The sequence below is a fragment of the Pempheris klunzingeri genome, chromosome 2 (assembly GCF_042242105.1).
Source record: "Pempheris klunzingeri isolate RE-2024b chromosome 2, fPemKlu1.hap1, whole genome shotgun sequence".
Taxonomy (NCBI): Eukaryota; Metazoa; Chordata; class Actinopteri; order Acropomatiformes; family Pempheridae; genus Pempheris; species Pempheris klunzingeri.
This window is the reverse complement of record NC_092013.1, coordinates 18,278,181-18,293,105: the sequence shown is the minus strand read 5'-3', so window position 1 is coordinate 18,293,105 and position 14,925 is coordinate 18,278,181. Positions and strand designations below refer to the sequence as shown.

Below are 14,925 nucleotides of genomic sequence, written 5' to 3'. Positions count from 1 at the left end.
TTCACATCCCCTGAGAAACGTAAGAAATCTTTTCCTTTTATTTTCAAAAATGTTATTACACTAAAATATTTATTCTCATACTGGAATCGCCTTGTGGATAACTTGGCATGAAAAAAATCTTGTTATCTGATGACTAACAAAATGAAGGAAATTTCTTTTAATACTCGTTCTTGCATCTACGTGAAATATATTTTACAATTCAGAAAAGATATTAACAAAAATTGGGCTTTTTTTTGTGCCTGTTGTGACTTTTTTATATAACTTTTGTGTTTTTACCAAAAGCCATTTTTATACATTAGATACATATTTTCTCATATTTGAAAAATTCACTTTTTGGCAGCCTAGAATACAACATAAATTTGAGTTGTAAACACATTCAAAATGTGTTTTTTTCTTTGATCATTTTTGTTACAAAAAATAAATAGATAATACATCATTCAAACACACTAAGTAACACACACAACTAAGTAACTGAGAGCTGTATGTACTGACATTAATGATGGCTCCATTCCGGTTAATTGGATCAATGAGACAATATACACAACAGGAGCACCCTGGGACACCAGAGCGTGACCCCATGATTAATGTTATTAGTTACACCTTTGTTTGACAGGTTAAAATTATGGCAACAGCATAACGACACTGTGAAACAATGCTTTTGTGGATACCAAGCAGCTCAACAGCAAAAATATGTAAATGTGTCCGAGCACCTTCAATTAATTTCATAAATCAATTTATTTTTCACTTGTCAGGTTATTTTTCATTGTTCTCGCCTCATTTACACAAGCTCTCATATTATTCTCTTATCACCATGTAATGACTTATTTTAATGTAGACACCTAACAGAAAGCTCGGCCCTTAATTATTACAGGTGAAATAAATGTACATGTTTTTCATAATCCCCATCAGCTACATAATTTACTAACATGCTTTATAAAGACAGTAATTTGGATTTTCAATTGAAGCAAAAGCAATGCAGAATCAAAAAGTTTCGAATGTTTGATTTAAGTTTGAAACCTACTGGGTTTCAGTACTGTGGGGGACTGGGAAGTTGTCAAAAAAGTATTCTGCCCTCTCAGCACCACTCAGAGTGCAGTGAAAAGCCCTCTGCCAGTCAAACACGCATCTCAACTGTCACATTATTATATATAGCCAAGCATTTGACTGCCAACTGAACAACACGACCAGTCACTAACAACATTGTCACAGTATCCCCAAGGAGCAAGTTAATGCATATGTCTCTCTTAGGCCTAACACCCACACAGGAGGAGGGGAGAATATATTTGTCATTCTTTTATTAGTAAACAAATTGACAATTCCCTTTTTACACATTTGGAAATACACTGCAAACAAGTGTTTTCAGGCATTTTGTTACAATCAATATGAAACATAGTAAAAAGCTAAATATGGTAACTACAATGCTGATGGAATTACTGCATATGGTGTACAAGTCTACTGTGGTCACACAAGTGGCTTGGAATAGATTATAGTCACTAATGTGTGCAACCGGATGGTATAAATCTACACTGAAAAATATACATAATATAGATTAATCACATTCCCAGGGCCAGCCCAAGACTATTGTTATTTTTCAATGCAAAACTGGCACACCATGTCTATCCATGCCCCCTGTTTCCAAATAAAGGAAAAACATTGTGTCTATCAAGCTTCAAATATTTTTAAGCATTTATGTTATTAGCACTTTAAATCACTATATTACGTCGACAATAAAAAAAAGATTAATTATACATGGTGTAGTAAAATGGCTTTGACATTATTTGGCAACATGTTCTTCATACCAAACCGAGCAAACAGTCAAAACCTACAATGACATTGATGGACGTTAAGAAGCTTTACAAGAAAGATTCATTGAATGATTTCACAGAGATAATAACAGACTGCAGACAGAGTGCTAGTTATTCATAAGGGCCACTTGACATTAATACTCAGCCAAAGTGCAGCGTTCAAAGTACCAGAGTCATTCCCTTTTGATAGAATTGCTGAAGCTATATTAAATACTAGCTAGATTTAGCATTACAATGTGGGGAAGTGTGGACTATCAAGGATAGTCAAAATCAATTGCAAGTTTAGGTTTTGACCTAGAATGCCACTCTGGTTATCAAGGGGTTTGTTTGGCCCCATCACACTGCTCATTTCATCAATGGTATATGAGCAAAACTGTCATCAAATCAGCATAAAATTAGGTCAATAGAAACCTGTCATTATCATCTGTTGGAGCCTGTAGGGACTTGGATCACATGTTAGCAGTGTGTGTGCTCTACTGTGTGAACATAAAACACTGGAACTGATTTCTAGGTCACATTTTACCTTTGTCATAATAATAACAACAACAACAACTATTGCACTCCATAGGAAAATCCTGAAAAAAAAAAACAGGCAGCACTGCTCTGCGCACAACTCATCAATAACACATACATTTAAGATGCTTAAAGGCAATTAAAGTGGCTTACGCTCACAGACAAGCATACAATCCAAATTTTGAAAATCACTCTTATTGTATGTTTTGGCAACTCTGAAAAGGAGGTTTAGGGGCTAAAAGGGCTCAAGACATACAGACAATAACAGACACAGAATAAGTCTGTGGGAGCCCATGAGTCAAATGCTGCTTAAGTTCAATTAGGCCAATTTAAGAGGTAAGAGGCAAACTACTGTAGCATAAAGTTGATAGAGCTCTGTGAAAGCAGTTGTACAGTGCAGCATACATCGCCAAGACAAAATGAAAACTGTACCTAAAATAAGTGCTTGACGTTTAGAGGAATGAAAGCAAAGGAGGTTGGGAGAAAGTCAGAAAGCAGACCTTGGACCAAAGCGCACTCAGTTATTCGGAGCAGAATGGAGACTAAGGTTCATGAAGGGGTCAGCATGTCGACACAGTGCCACGTCTGATTCTGCACCCACAACGTTCTGCTAAGGGGAGATTTAACTTTCCTCTGAACGACGTCTAGTTTCCAGATCTCTCTGTTTTCACTGCAGGCCAGGTAGTAAAACAACACTGCATGAGTGAGCCAGTGCTGATTATGTGAAGAAAAAGGAAAGAGGAAAAATGTTATGGGACAATTAAAGAATCTGGTAAGACCTCACAAATATCAGCCTCCTCTGTAAAATTGTTGTGAAGTAGCAGCAAAGGATTGATGACAGGCGGGCTCGCCACGGACACTTAAAATAAGATTAGAGAGAAACAAAGCTGAAGTATTATTGTGAGACAACAGGCAGCATACTGTGTGCAATATGGGGATCTTTCAGATTCAGGATTTAACTGTTCATATTATAACAAACGCAACATTTTCAGCCCGGATTATCATCACAGAGATGAGATTTTACAACATTGTTCCTTCTCAGGGGCAACATATAATTGCAAACCAAACAGAGAAGAACAAAGTTGACTATTAAAGGAATAGTTTGTCTTGGGAAATACTTACTCGCTTAGACGAGAAGAACGATACCACTCTCATATTTGTCCATTAAGTATAGGGCAACAACTAGCTGCTGGTTGTTGCAGCTTTGCATAAAGACTAGAAACAGGTGTAAACATCTGGGCCTTTCTTGTTTATTTAATCAGAACTAAAATAAAACTTTAAAAGCAATAACTTACCATTTTGGAAGGGGTTATGTGCTGGACTATTTCTGTTCAGAGCCAAGAAATAGTCCAGCACATAACCCCTGTAAAATGCAAAATGATTGTTTTTACATTTCTGTTCTTGTACAGATTAAAGAAATGAGATATATTGTGTTAATTAGTGAGCTTTAGAAGAGCTGGTAGGGTGTGTTACCGTTAAACAGAGCCAGACTAGCAGTCACCTCCTGTTTCCAGCCTTTATGTTATGCTGTGCTAACCGGCTTCATATCTACTGCACACACATGAAACTGGCTTCAATATTCTAACCTCACACTAGGCAAGAACATCAATATGCATATTTCCAAAATGTCAAACTATTCCTTTAACGTAAAGGAAGCAGCTTCCCACGCATCTTTCATTTCTGCATTTTTGACTGTGTGATTGCAATTTACATGAGAACACCCACTGCATCCTGATGAAAACAACAATCACACAATTAAACTTCAATTTGGCTTGCTCAGTCCTTCTTGTTTGGTGATGAATCATCAGCATTAACATCTCTCCAGATATCCTTACAAAAATAAAAAAATACTGACATGACAGATTGGTGCAAACACTGGTAACTACCATGAGCTCTTTCATCAAAATATTATGATACATTAGTGATTACTCTCATTATCTGTGTAGATGGATCCTTCACAAAGTTGAAAATCATCAAAAGGCAATAACTTAGGTAATATCAAAATAATTTGGTGAAATTTATCTTCAGTCCATGTTTTGGTTGAAAGATTTGTACAAATGACTTCTGAATCCATGAATCTGTCGCTGTACAGTTCCTCTGATCAACCTGGGGCTATAATACACCAAACAGAGGTTGATGTCCATAATAGAAGCCAGTAAAAAGAAAATATATGGGAGTCTTTCACTTACACATTAATGTATAAATGCAGGCAATCTTTTTCAATGCTCAGTGAACTTGAAGTATTTCTCCTGCAGCAATTTTCAGACAACATGACAATTGACTGTTGTTGAGTGCCGCAAAAATGCATTTGCTACGGCCTTCAGTTTGGCAATGTTGCACCGCGGCATCAGTGCCGGCAGGGTGTTTGAAGGTGTGTGGTGGCTGTAAGCTGAAGCAGGCCGGGGACACAGAGGGTAAGCATAGGTCAGGTCACAGGTCATGTGGGGACAGTCACCGGCATCATCAGCAGCACGTCCTGCGAGACTCTGAGGCCTGCCGTCCCAGTTTGAAACCTTTTCCTGAAGTCCCCCCAGCTGTGTCTGCAACGGGGATGCGCTTACCTTTGAGGAGACACACACACACACACACACACACACAGGTCCCCAGGATTCAGCTTCCGCTTTCTCTTTCAAACTCCATTTTCACACACTCATTTTCTTACTGTGTATGAATACTTTGATTTTACACACAGGTGTTAAACGATATGTGATATCGTTAAAGAGAGACAGAGAATATAAGTAATAAATATTTTGAAACATTTTGCTCTCTCCTTGTGAACTTCATATATACATTTTTAAGTCTCTGAAGATTAAAATACATATTAGAATCCCGTACATACTGGATGCAATTAGTGACTGAAATGGGGAAACAAGCTGTGTCCCAATAACATAATGAATAATGATAATACTATACTTTTGGCATTGGATGCCAAGTTTTTAGTACGCAGAAAGAAATAGGTATACTTCTGTTCTACCTGTACGACCACACTATTAATCCAAAACCTGCTTGGAATTGATGTGTAGTATGAAATTAAGACACAGCTATTGTGCATATCTCTTATCTATCTTATCTTTAGCTTGTCTCTTAAGATTTGTGTTTCAGTGTCAAGATGTCATTATTAAGTGGATTCTACTTTACTTCCAACGTGGCATTATCTCTAGTTTATTCTGAACTAACTTATCGCTGTAAGAGATCTGACACAAACACAGAGATGAATCATTAACTCCTCACATATTTAGACACTGTACCTCTACTAGACAATATTGTTCACAACATAGTGTGCGAGCTTTAAAACACAAAGGCGGACAAGATAATTATCTTAATGATTAATTTGTCACAGCTTAATGAAAACATGAGGAAGTGCAGGCCGATGGCACCAAACGCTCACACTCACTTATCTCTATAAACACCTCGTTGATGTTAATGGCATTCTTGGCACTGGTTTCTACAAAGATGGCATGGATGGAGTCAGCATAGTCCTTGGCATCCTTCTCTGGCACTTCCCTGTAAACACAAAAGGTATGTCAAAACTATTATGTTGCAATAAGCAAACAGATTCCCCAAATTCCTGAGTTACATGATAGTAATCAAATGTACTTATACAGCTGTTGTTTGGAAGATTTCCAAATTGAATGGATGATCTTATTAACAAATGTGTACATGGAGTCTTCTGTGACAGATAACATATAACAATATCTGCAAATATTGAAATATGAATGATTGTGTTCTCCACTATAGATAACCACAACACCTCATAGCCACAAGGATCAAGATGAACAATAAAGGCCAAAAGAGTCGAGGATCCTTATATTCTACAGCAGACGAATTAAACAGAATACTAATCAGTGCAGACACAACATTCCTCCTTGCAGAGCACAATATACCTTAGTTCCACTCACAGTTAATTTCTAAGCCAAACATCAGACACTATTCCAATGCCAAAGGGTCAAAATTTCCTTTCAAGGGGAGGCATCTACACACGAGCATTGTTCCATTACACAGACACAATATCATCTCTAATTCAGGGTCACCTGGCGTCTGACAGGTCACATTTGTTGCCAGCGATGGCGACCACTATATTAGGAGGACCATGCTGACGCAGCTCCTTCACCCAGTTCTTCAGTGTTTGGAAGGATTCCTGGTTAAAACAGGTAAACAGCAGGTTAGACTGAACCAATAAGCCAAAGAACCAATTAGCAGACAACCACAGTTTTTTAAGGATTAGAGTGATTTTTTAGGTAATATTCACATTTGCTTTCTTGATGAGAGTTAGATTAGATATAGTTTACATGGTAAATACAAAGCTGGAGCCAGCAGCCAGTTAGCTTAGCTTAGCATAAATACTGGAAACAGCTAGCCTAGCTCTGGCTAACAAATTCTTATACACCTCTAAAGCACACAGATTAATGCAATATATCTTTTATTATATCTTTAATCCATGCAAAAACTAAATCTATAAATTTACCATTTAACAGGGAAACTTGTTGTAAACTTAGATATTACAAGATATAATGAGATATAGGAGAGCTTTAGATGTGCAGGTAGTGCGACTTTATTACCATTGGACAGAGCCAGGTTACTCGGTTTCCAATCTTTAAGCTAAGCTAAGATAACGGCAACTGGCTGTAGCATCACATGTACCGTACAGACATGAGAATGGTATCAATCTTCTTATGCAACTTCAGTAAAGAAAGCAAGTGTGTTTGAATGAATTAAAATTAAACAATGAAATTAAACAATGAATCTATACATGATGTCCTCAGTGACTTGTTGGTTGTGGAGAAAAAGTAAATAATACCTCTTTTGTGATGTCATAAACAATGATGGCCGCTGCTGAACCTCTGTAGTACATTGGTGCTAGAGCACGAAACTATGGGAAGACAGAGAAAGAAAGCAAAGATGAGTAACTGTCCCTGCTGGACAGGGAGGAGGCTTACGTGTCTAAAGCCTCTGAATGACCCTCATCTCTGCCTAAACTATATAATATGATCTACGGCCACCGTAAAGCCTGCATGTAGCTTTGAAACCATGCGAAACTGAACATGATGATCAAGGTACAGACCAAGAATTAAAAGATCTTTTTCAGAAACAATCAGTCCCCTCTCATCTTTCAAGACTGTTTACCTTGATCTCCTTCCAAATTTGTGGTTTTTGGATACGAAAAGAGTACTAAAATATCACTGCAGTATAATTGTACATATTTTCACACCCCCATAGATTAAGACACAGCTTGTAGGCTTTTCATAGACTGTGGCTAATCAGTTACATGGGCACAGACCATGCTGATTGCATCACTCTGGGTTTCATTCAATACTCAATACTGAGTACTGACTGTACAAACTCCAAACAAAGTATATGAGCAAAAAAGATCTTAAATGGTGTGAAAATCTTCTGATGCATAACTGGGGCACATCAGTGATTTGCTCTTGGGTCATTGGGTATTTTGGGTCTAGCAACATCAGACACCCTAAGCCAGACGAACCAGCTGAAGTTGATCGGGCCGCGACCTAATCTTCCATGGATCAGCTTTCTTTATCCAGAGTCACCTGGAGGCTCCACAGAGGGACTGCCCTGCAAAGCTTCTGCTTTCTGACCTCCACAGTGAAGAACCTCACCCTCCAGCCCTGTCTGTAGCAGTCGCTGATATAAGCCAGCATCCGTTCCGTTCTTTTTTTTTTTTTTTTTGACGGCCTCCTCCATGCGTTCTTCCCATGGCACAGTTTGCTCCAGGATAGTGATTGTATCGGTTTCTTTGGACACCAGAAAAGGAGGTCAAGGAGGTCTTGACAACCTGTTGGGGGAACTTGAGTTGTCCTCCCAAGTCCGCTAACAGCTGACAGTACTGTGCCGCTGAAGGGGTGTGCCTGGCACCTCTCCCACTCTCATGATGCTGACGGTCTGTTCCTGGTGTTTGGACCGCTGGGAACTGGTGATTGGATTGCAGACGGCTTCTCTGATGGTCTTGAGCACCTGGTCCGCCCTCTAAAAATATCAGCCGTCCCCAAAAGCCTTTTGGCAGCAGGGTGTGCTTTAGGGCCCCCTGTCTGTGGTGTATCCACACCCGCATAGATCAAGACACGGTGTCTAGGCTTTTCACAGACTATGGCTAATCCGTTACATAGGCACAGACCATGGTGATGACATCACTGAGAGTTTTATTAGCCTCAAAAATACTGACTGTAACTAACTTAAAACAGAGTACAAAAATGAGCAAAAAAGACAAGTACCATTTTACTAAACCAAAGGCCCAGTGCTCTGAGCTTATAAGCCAAGTGGCTGTATTTAAAATGGAAGTATGGTAAGAACTCACACATGTGGTAGCCATCTAGAGAAAGATGAGCAGAATGTGTCAAAAGCTGTTAGCGTTTTGATATTTATGGAAGACTATACATTTGATCTTAACCCAATAGATCACAAAGCGCTGCGGAATCAAAACAACATGTGCATTTCTACATCCGTAGCTGCCTGGGAGGCCGGGGGTTCTTTTAAAACCACATTTTGGTATTTTTCTGGTTAAGTACTTTCCATTGCTACTTGAAACCTGGCTTCAGCATTTAGCCCGCTGTCATGACCAAGAAATTTGGTGCATATATTAATTTTGGCCAGAGGACAACACTTACTAACTTTGGTGATCCCCTGACTTTTCCTTTAGTACCACCATGAGTTTCACATTTATATTTTTGGTAAAATGTCAACTATTGGATGTATTTTCATGAAATTTGGTGCAAACCCTCATGTCCTCTTCAGGATGAATTATAGCAACTTTGGTGATTTCCCGACTCATATTTCAGCATCTGTGCCATCATCAGGTTACTTTTTTTTAAATTTCTCCAATACTTTGGCTTATGACCAAATACCTGCAAAGCATTCCAAGCAGCATTGCACACTAAACTAATATGGTGAACATGGTTAAAATTCTAACAGCCTAAAATCAGCTTGTTTGCATGATGAGGTGAGCATTTAGCTCAAAGCACTACTGTGCACTTAAGTGCAGCCTCACAGAGCCACTGGCATGTCTGTAGACTCCAATTTCATTACGGTGGAAAAAAAGGGGCTTGTGCATTCCATGTTGCTTAAACGCATTATTAACCTCTCTGCTATTCTCTGCTAGCGATCTCTTTTGTCAGGTCTCAGTATAAGGGGACTCTGTTATTGTCTGGAAGCACTGTGTTTTCCATCCATCTTTCAGCTCAAACAGTGGTCAACAGAGACTGGCTGCTCTCGCAAAGGTCACTGCATCACGGATTAAAGTTCAACAAACTTGAAGTTTTGGCAAACCCCTGTTCCGCTGGGCTCACTGGACTTTTGCGCAAAGCTGCAGCAGCAACAGCGCATCAACCTATTTAGGTAACGTTCTAAGGATGTTTCTGCTGAAACAAATGTGGACTCCTAGCTCTTGATCTCAATTCAGTTGAAATTATAGCAATGACTTCCAATGGGATTTTGATGTTATAACCGCTTCAAATTTTTTGTCGTGAAACAAAACCTACAGTATTTTTCAAGATATCAACATTTAAAAAGGGATTAGTTTCCCTCTTCAACTACTAACCTCTTTTTCTGCCTTCTTGCAATACACGCTGGACTGAGGCTTTTAACAGACTAATAAAACCATGTGTCATGTATTAACTAATGATATTTATTTTAAAAGAAACAACCCATGACTGAAAAAGACCTTCACTTGGAATGACCCGGCCTTCCCGCCAATTCTATTTTCCTTTACAATATGATGGAATAAACTATCCATCTTGGAGTGACACTGTTACCTCAGGAAAGCACACATTCCACATAATTATAGTTGTTACTGGCCCCAAGTCCACCAACGGGAATCCGACTTGGAGATATTTGGCAGAGGCACTGAGGAGAGTGCTGTCTGTTTCATTGGCTAGTGTTGGGCTGCACCACCACCAATCCTGTGTGGTCTATCTCTGCCTTAACCCAAGCAAGCAATCACTGCGAGGCCAGACGTCTGGCCACACAGCAGCCCAGAAAACAGCCCCAGTGATACCCGGCGAGCTCTGATTAATTGCTGAAACCACAAGCTGGGTGCAAAATGAAAGGAACCCTCGTATTCCAGTAGGATGCAAGGTTCCTCTCGTTTGTTTTCTGTGAGAGGGAACAGTCAGAGGGGGAGGCCTCGATGGGCTGTTGACAGCTGGGCTCAGATGTACTCGTAAGGCCACATATGGTCTCGAGATATGGATTGTGGATAGTGGAAATCACAGAGCTTTCCTTCTTACCCTTGTGTCTCCTTCCATGTGTATTGGCTGGCTTTGTGTTCCCCTTTCTCAACTCAACAGATTTGGATAGGCCAAAGCTCCACAGAAGTTAGAAAACAAGCCTTGAAGGGCTTCAAAATACCACAGCAGCTTTGTATGAGAATGAACCACAGACACATGCAAAACCTACCAAAGGAATGTTGCTGCTTTTTCCCACACAGATGTGAACCCCTTAGGAGGCTGAGAGGCCACACGAGAGTGAGAACGTGGATTTGTGGGAATGAAAAGGTGGAGAAAATGGAAAAGAACACAAAAGAATCACAGAAAAATACATCGTTGCCAAGAAAAGAAATGAATAGAGATAGTCCACAGGAGAAAGCACAAAGGGGGAAAAAAAAGAGGACACTGATGAGGTACAGAGACTCTCAGATAAGACATAGTAGCAGCACACGCCAGTGGGCTGAGACAGCTTGGGTTTCATCCTCTCATCTTATCTTAAACAGGGCTGCATTGATGTCCCCTCAAGGCCATGAAGAAGCCGAAGCCTCCAGGGGAAGGAGGATAAAAGACACACGGCATCTTATCTCACCTCTCTGGAGAGGACCGCAGCAGGGATACGACATTACAACAGCAGATTGTGCATGAGAAAAAGAGAAGGGCACGCACAGACAAAAAAAGGAAGTGATGTGGAGAGCCGAGGCAGAGAAATGTGTGATGCAGGCTGTGAGTCAAAAGAGAAAGTAGTTCCTTGCACTACAACAATCTGGGGGTATTTGTTGTCGTGGGCAGGCATGAATGATAAAATTCATCCATTCATCCTGTTTCATTTATCACAAGTTTCTGTCCTAACCTTTGTGCAGGTATGTGGGCTCTTCAAACACAAAGGAATGTAGATTACATAAGATGCAGCACCTGAACAAGCTCATAGATGCTGACAAAAAAAACATGCATGCAACATTGAAATAACACAAAAGGAGGTCAATGGCACTCCTTTATTTGTCTCAAAATGTATGAATGCAATGAGAAAGAGGGAGTGAGAGGGAAGGGAGAGACAAGACAGCAACTGAAGGAAACAGATGGGACAAATCATGACATACTTAGTGATGTTTCAACTAAACTAAACAGATGCCACTCACTGATCTAAAGAATACAAATCCATTACACCACACATGGCACCACACATTTCAAGTATTTAAAAGGGGACTCCTAAAACAAGAGCACTAAGTGAAGAAGGCTGTTGGTTCGGGGGCTGAGCTCCACCTATAGAAAGGTAAATGTTGCCCCCTATCAGAAGTAATGAATAACTGCACCAATAATTTCCCCCAATGGTAATTCTGGGAGTGGTAAATGTCCATGTGAGTGGCCTTCTCACTTCCTTTAAAACTTCATAGTAGGAACCAGTAGTCAAACTGACGGAGTACAATATCAAAACTGTGTGCTGTTGGCCGCGCAAAGCCAAAACACAAAGCCTGAGTTCGCCATCCAGCCCGACCAACTAAAGAGGCAACGCTGAGGCCAAAACCTCAGTGGATATTACTAACCCGCTCCTGTCCTGCTGTGTCCCAGATCAGGAACTTGTGCAGCTCGTTTTGGTATTGCACTGTCTTGGTCATGAAGGATGCCCTGGTGAAGAAAGATATTAATTACATTTTGCTGTTTTACAAAATATAGACAAAATACAGAAATGGAACTAAAGCTTACATGTTTGATCTCTTTTCATCTTGTTTTCAAGAGTCTGAGATTGTGAAAAAAAAACTCAAACGTCTTTATTTGGATCATCAGCTGGTTTAAAGATTTCTTAAATTGTCTTCCAGCTTTAGTAAACAGCAATGACCAAATAATCATAAAACATTCAGAGTCAGAAGAATACTGTACTTTTAAGGTTGTCAACAGTTAATTCTAAAATAAGATTTTGTGATTAAATATCAAAAAAAGTAAAATTGGTAAATACTATTGGCAATGCGGTTATATTGGTTGGGCTCCAATACTACTGGTACTGACTGATTATATCATCTTTAAAATGTTAAAAATAATGACAATGGCCTGTCTACAAAGCAAGGGTCTTTAAATTGTTTAACTGAGTTGATCCAACAGACAAAACACAAAGTATTTCATTTCTAATCTCATGACACAAAAAAGCAAGACACTTTTTGAACATGTGAAGATGGAACCAGCAAATATTGTGTAGTAATAATTCATAAATGAATAAAATTACTATTATCACATTTGGAATTAGAGCTTCAAATGTTCTTTTTAGTATCAATAATTGTTTATCAAAATCTTAAAAATCTAAGGCTTTCAACTGTCATTGGAACTGAATAATCCATACCGTGTTGGACAGAAGTCCGATGTCCCAGAACAACTCTAAACACAAACCAAGTAAACAGAGAGCAAACATAACTTATGGCGTGGAGAGAAAGCAGGAACTTACCCAATTGTTGGGTTGATGTTTGGGTCAAAGCTGTCCTCAACAAATCTCCAAACAATACTTGACTTTCCGACGCCGGTGTCCTGCAAGGACAAAATAAAGACAGAGCTTATGAAACACTGCCAGAAACCACTACTAGAAGTCCGATGACCATTAGAAAAACACATTCTCTGGCAGTATGCCCAGACATTATTGATGTTTGTAGCATCTTCCTCCTTCCTGCTCCTCTTATAGGCCTATAACTTTGTGATAGTTAAACAGGACAGACGTAGTTATGCTCACATTGTTTTTTTTTTAAAATGCATTAGCTAATGAGGAATGTTACATTAGGAATGTATCAATGAGATACTGGTAGAGAAAATGACTTTACGCTGTTGTTATAAGCAGCCAAGACATGCATGAGTATTGTTCCTGTGACTGATTTCTAAATACAGATTGCATCAAAGACTTTTAGGAAAGTTATGCAAGTAAATAATTAGAGCTTCAACTAAAAGTTATTTGCATCATCTATCAATCTATTTTACAAAATAATAATCTATTGATATGCAATGGTTCCTTTAGTCTATTATATATAGACATGTATGAATCTAGAATGAAATAAAAGATGCTTAATTTACAGTGATATAAAACGTAGAAAAGCAGCAGTGCGGATGTTACAACATAAACATATTAATCAGATGCTGGCAAAGAAAAAGATGCCTGTTGTTGTCTAAACATTCATAAACGTTGTTTCTGTAACGCATTTTGAAACATGGAGGGCAGCAAAAACATGTAATGTTAAGATTAGATATAAAGATTAGAGCTTCAACTAATGATTATTTTCATTACCAGTAAGACTCCGGTCAAATGCTAAGTCTATAATATATCAAAAACAGTGAAAAATGCACAGCACTAGGTTCCAGTGGCCCAAGGAGACAGATTGAAAAGACGTTGTTTTGTCAGACAAATCCATTAGAATCACATTTCAAACTAGGAATTCTTCAGCATTTTAGCTTAAAATGACCAAAACAATTGATCGATTATGTATCATATTGCACATATTTGCAGATTCTGCTGGTCTAAGGGCTGGTTTGTTAAATTGTGTTTCTGTGTTCATGTGTGAGTGTTTGTGTGTTTGGGGCTTTGCACTTTTGCTGTTTTTTTCTTCTGTTCCTCTTTGTGTGCAATTTGAATCTTCCTTATTGCCTTTTTTCTTTTCTATGTTAAGAAATGACTCATCATGTCATCTAATACCGCCACACACCTAATAATATAATCACATACAAGTATGCTTATACGTATAGTTGTTGTTTGTTATATACAGACCAGACATACAGACATGTTGCTTCTGTGACTGATTTAAAAATGTTAAAGTGCATAAACGAAGAGTAACATTATTTGACAATGAAATGTACATACTGTCAGCCTCCTGATCACAGATCTCAGCACATTTGGCTGATGTAAACAGACCTGTCTGTCAGTGTGGTGTAGCCTGATGGAGCAGAGGCTGATGCCACAGGTCCACTTAGATGTAGCTACAGTCTACACAGAGAAAACAACAAACATAGATGCTGACTTACCCCCAGGAGACACACTTTTAACTCTCTCAGCGCCATATCGATCTCCCCTCTCTCTCTCTCTCTCTGTCTCTCTCTCTCAAAATGAGTTTGTGGTGATGATCATTGACAGTTTTCTCCTCTGGCTGCCTCTTCAATATCCTTCAGGTGGTCCACGTTCACAAACGACTCCACTTCATCGTGGTCGACGGCTGCCAAATGCACATCTCAGGTTAGGTTATGACTCAGCTTTAAACCGTCCAGCAGTCCGTCGTCTTTGCCATATTGTGATTGTTGTCAGCAGCTAGCTAGCTAACAGTGAAGCCACCAGATCGCTCCGTCTCCATCTTGAACTACGGCGTGTGGTCACGTGACTGTGTCGGCTCTGTTTTTTTTTTTTTTTTTTGTCGTTTTGTTTGCAGACACAC

General features: G+C 39.2%; 1 protein-coding gene across 1 annotated transcript; it reads right to left on the bottom strand.

Moving 5' to 3' along the window:
* Positions 1-1,278: 1,278 nt before the first annotated feature.
* Positions 1,279-14,875, bottom strand: rab22a (RAB22A, member RAS oncogene family). The gene is made up of 7 exons (XM_070837271.1): positions 14,522-14,875; positions 12,966-13,045; positions 12,076-12,157; positions 7,117-7,188; positions 6,350-6,456; positions 5,713-5,822; positions 1,279-4,879 (listed from the first exon to the last, which is right to left on the bottom strand). The coding sequence occupies exons 1-7, from the start codon at positions 14,555-14,557 to the stop codon at positions 4,782-4,784; spliced, it is 585 nt and encodes a 194-aa protein (XP_070693372.1). The 5' UTR covers positions 14,558-14,875; the 3' UTR covers positions 1,279-4,781.
* Between the last annotated feature and the right edge of the window lie 50 nt (positions 14,876-14,925).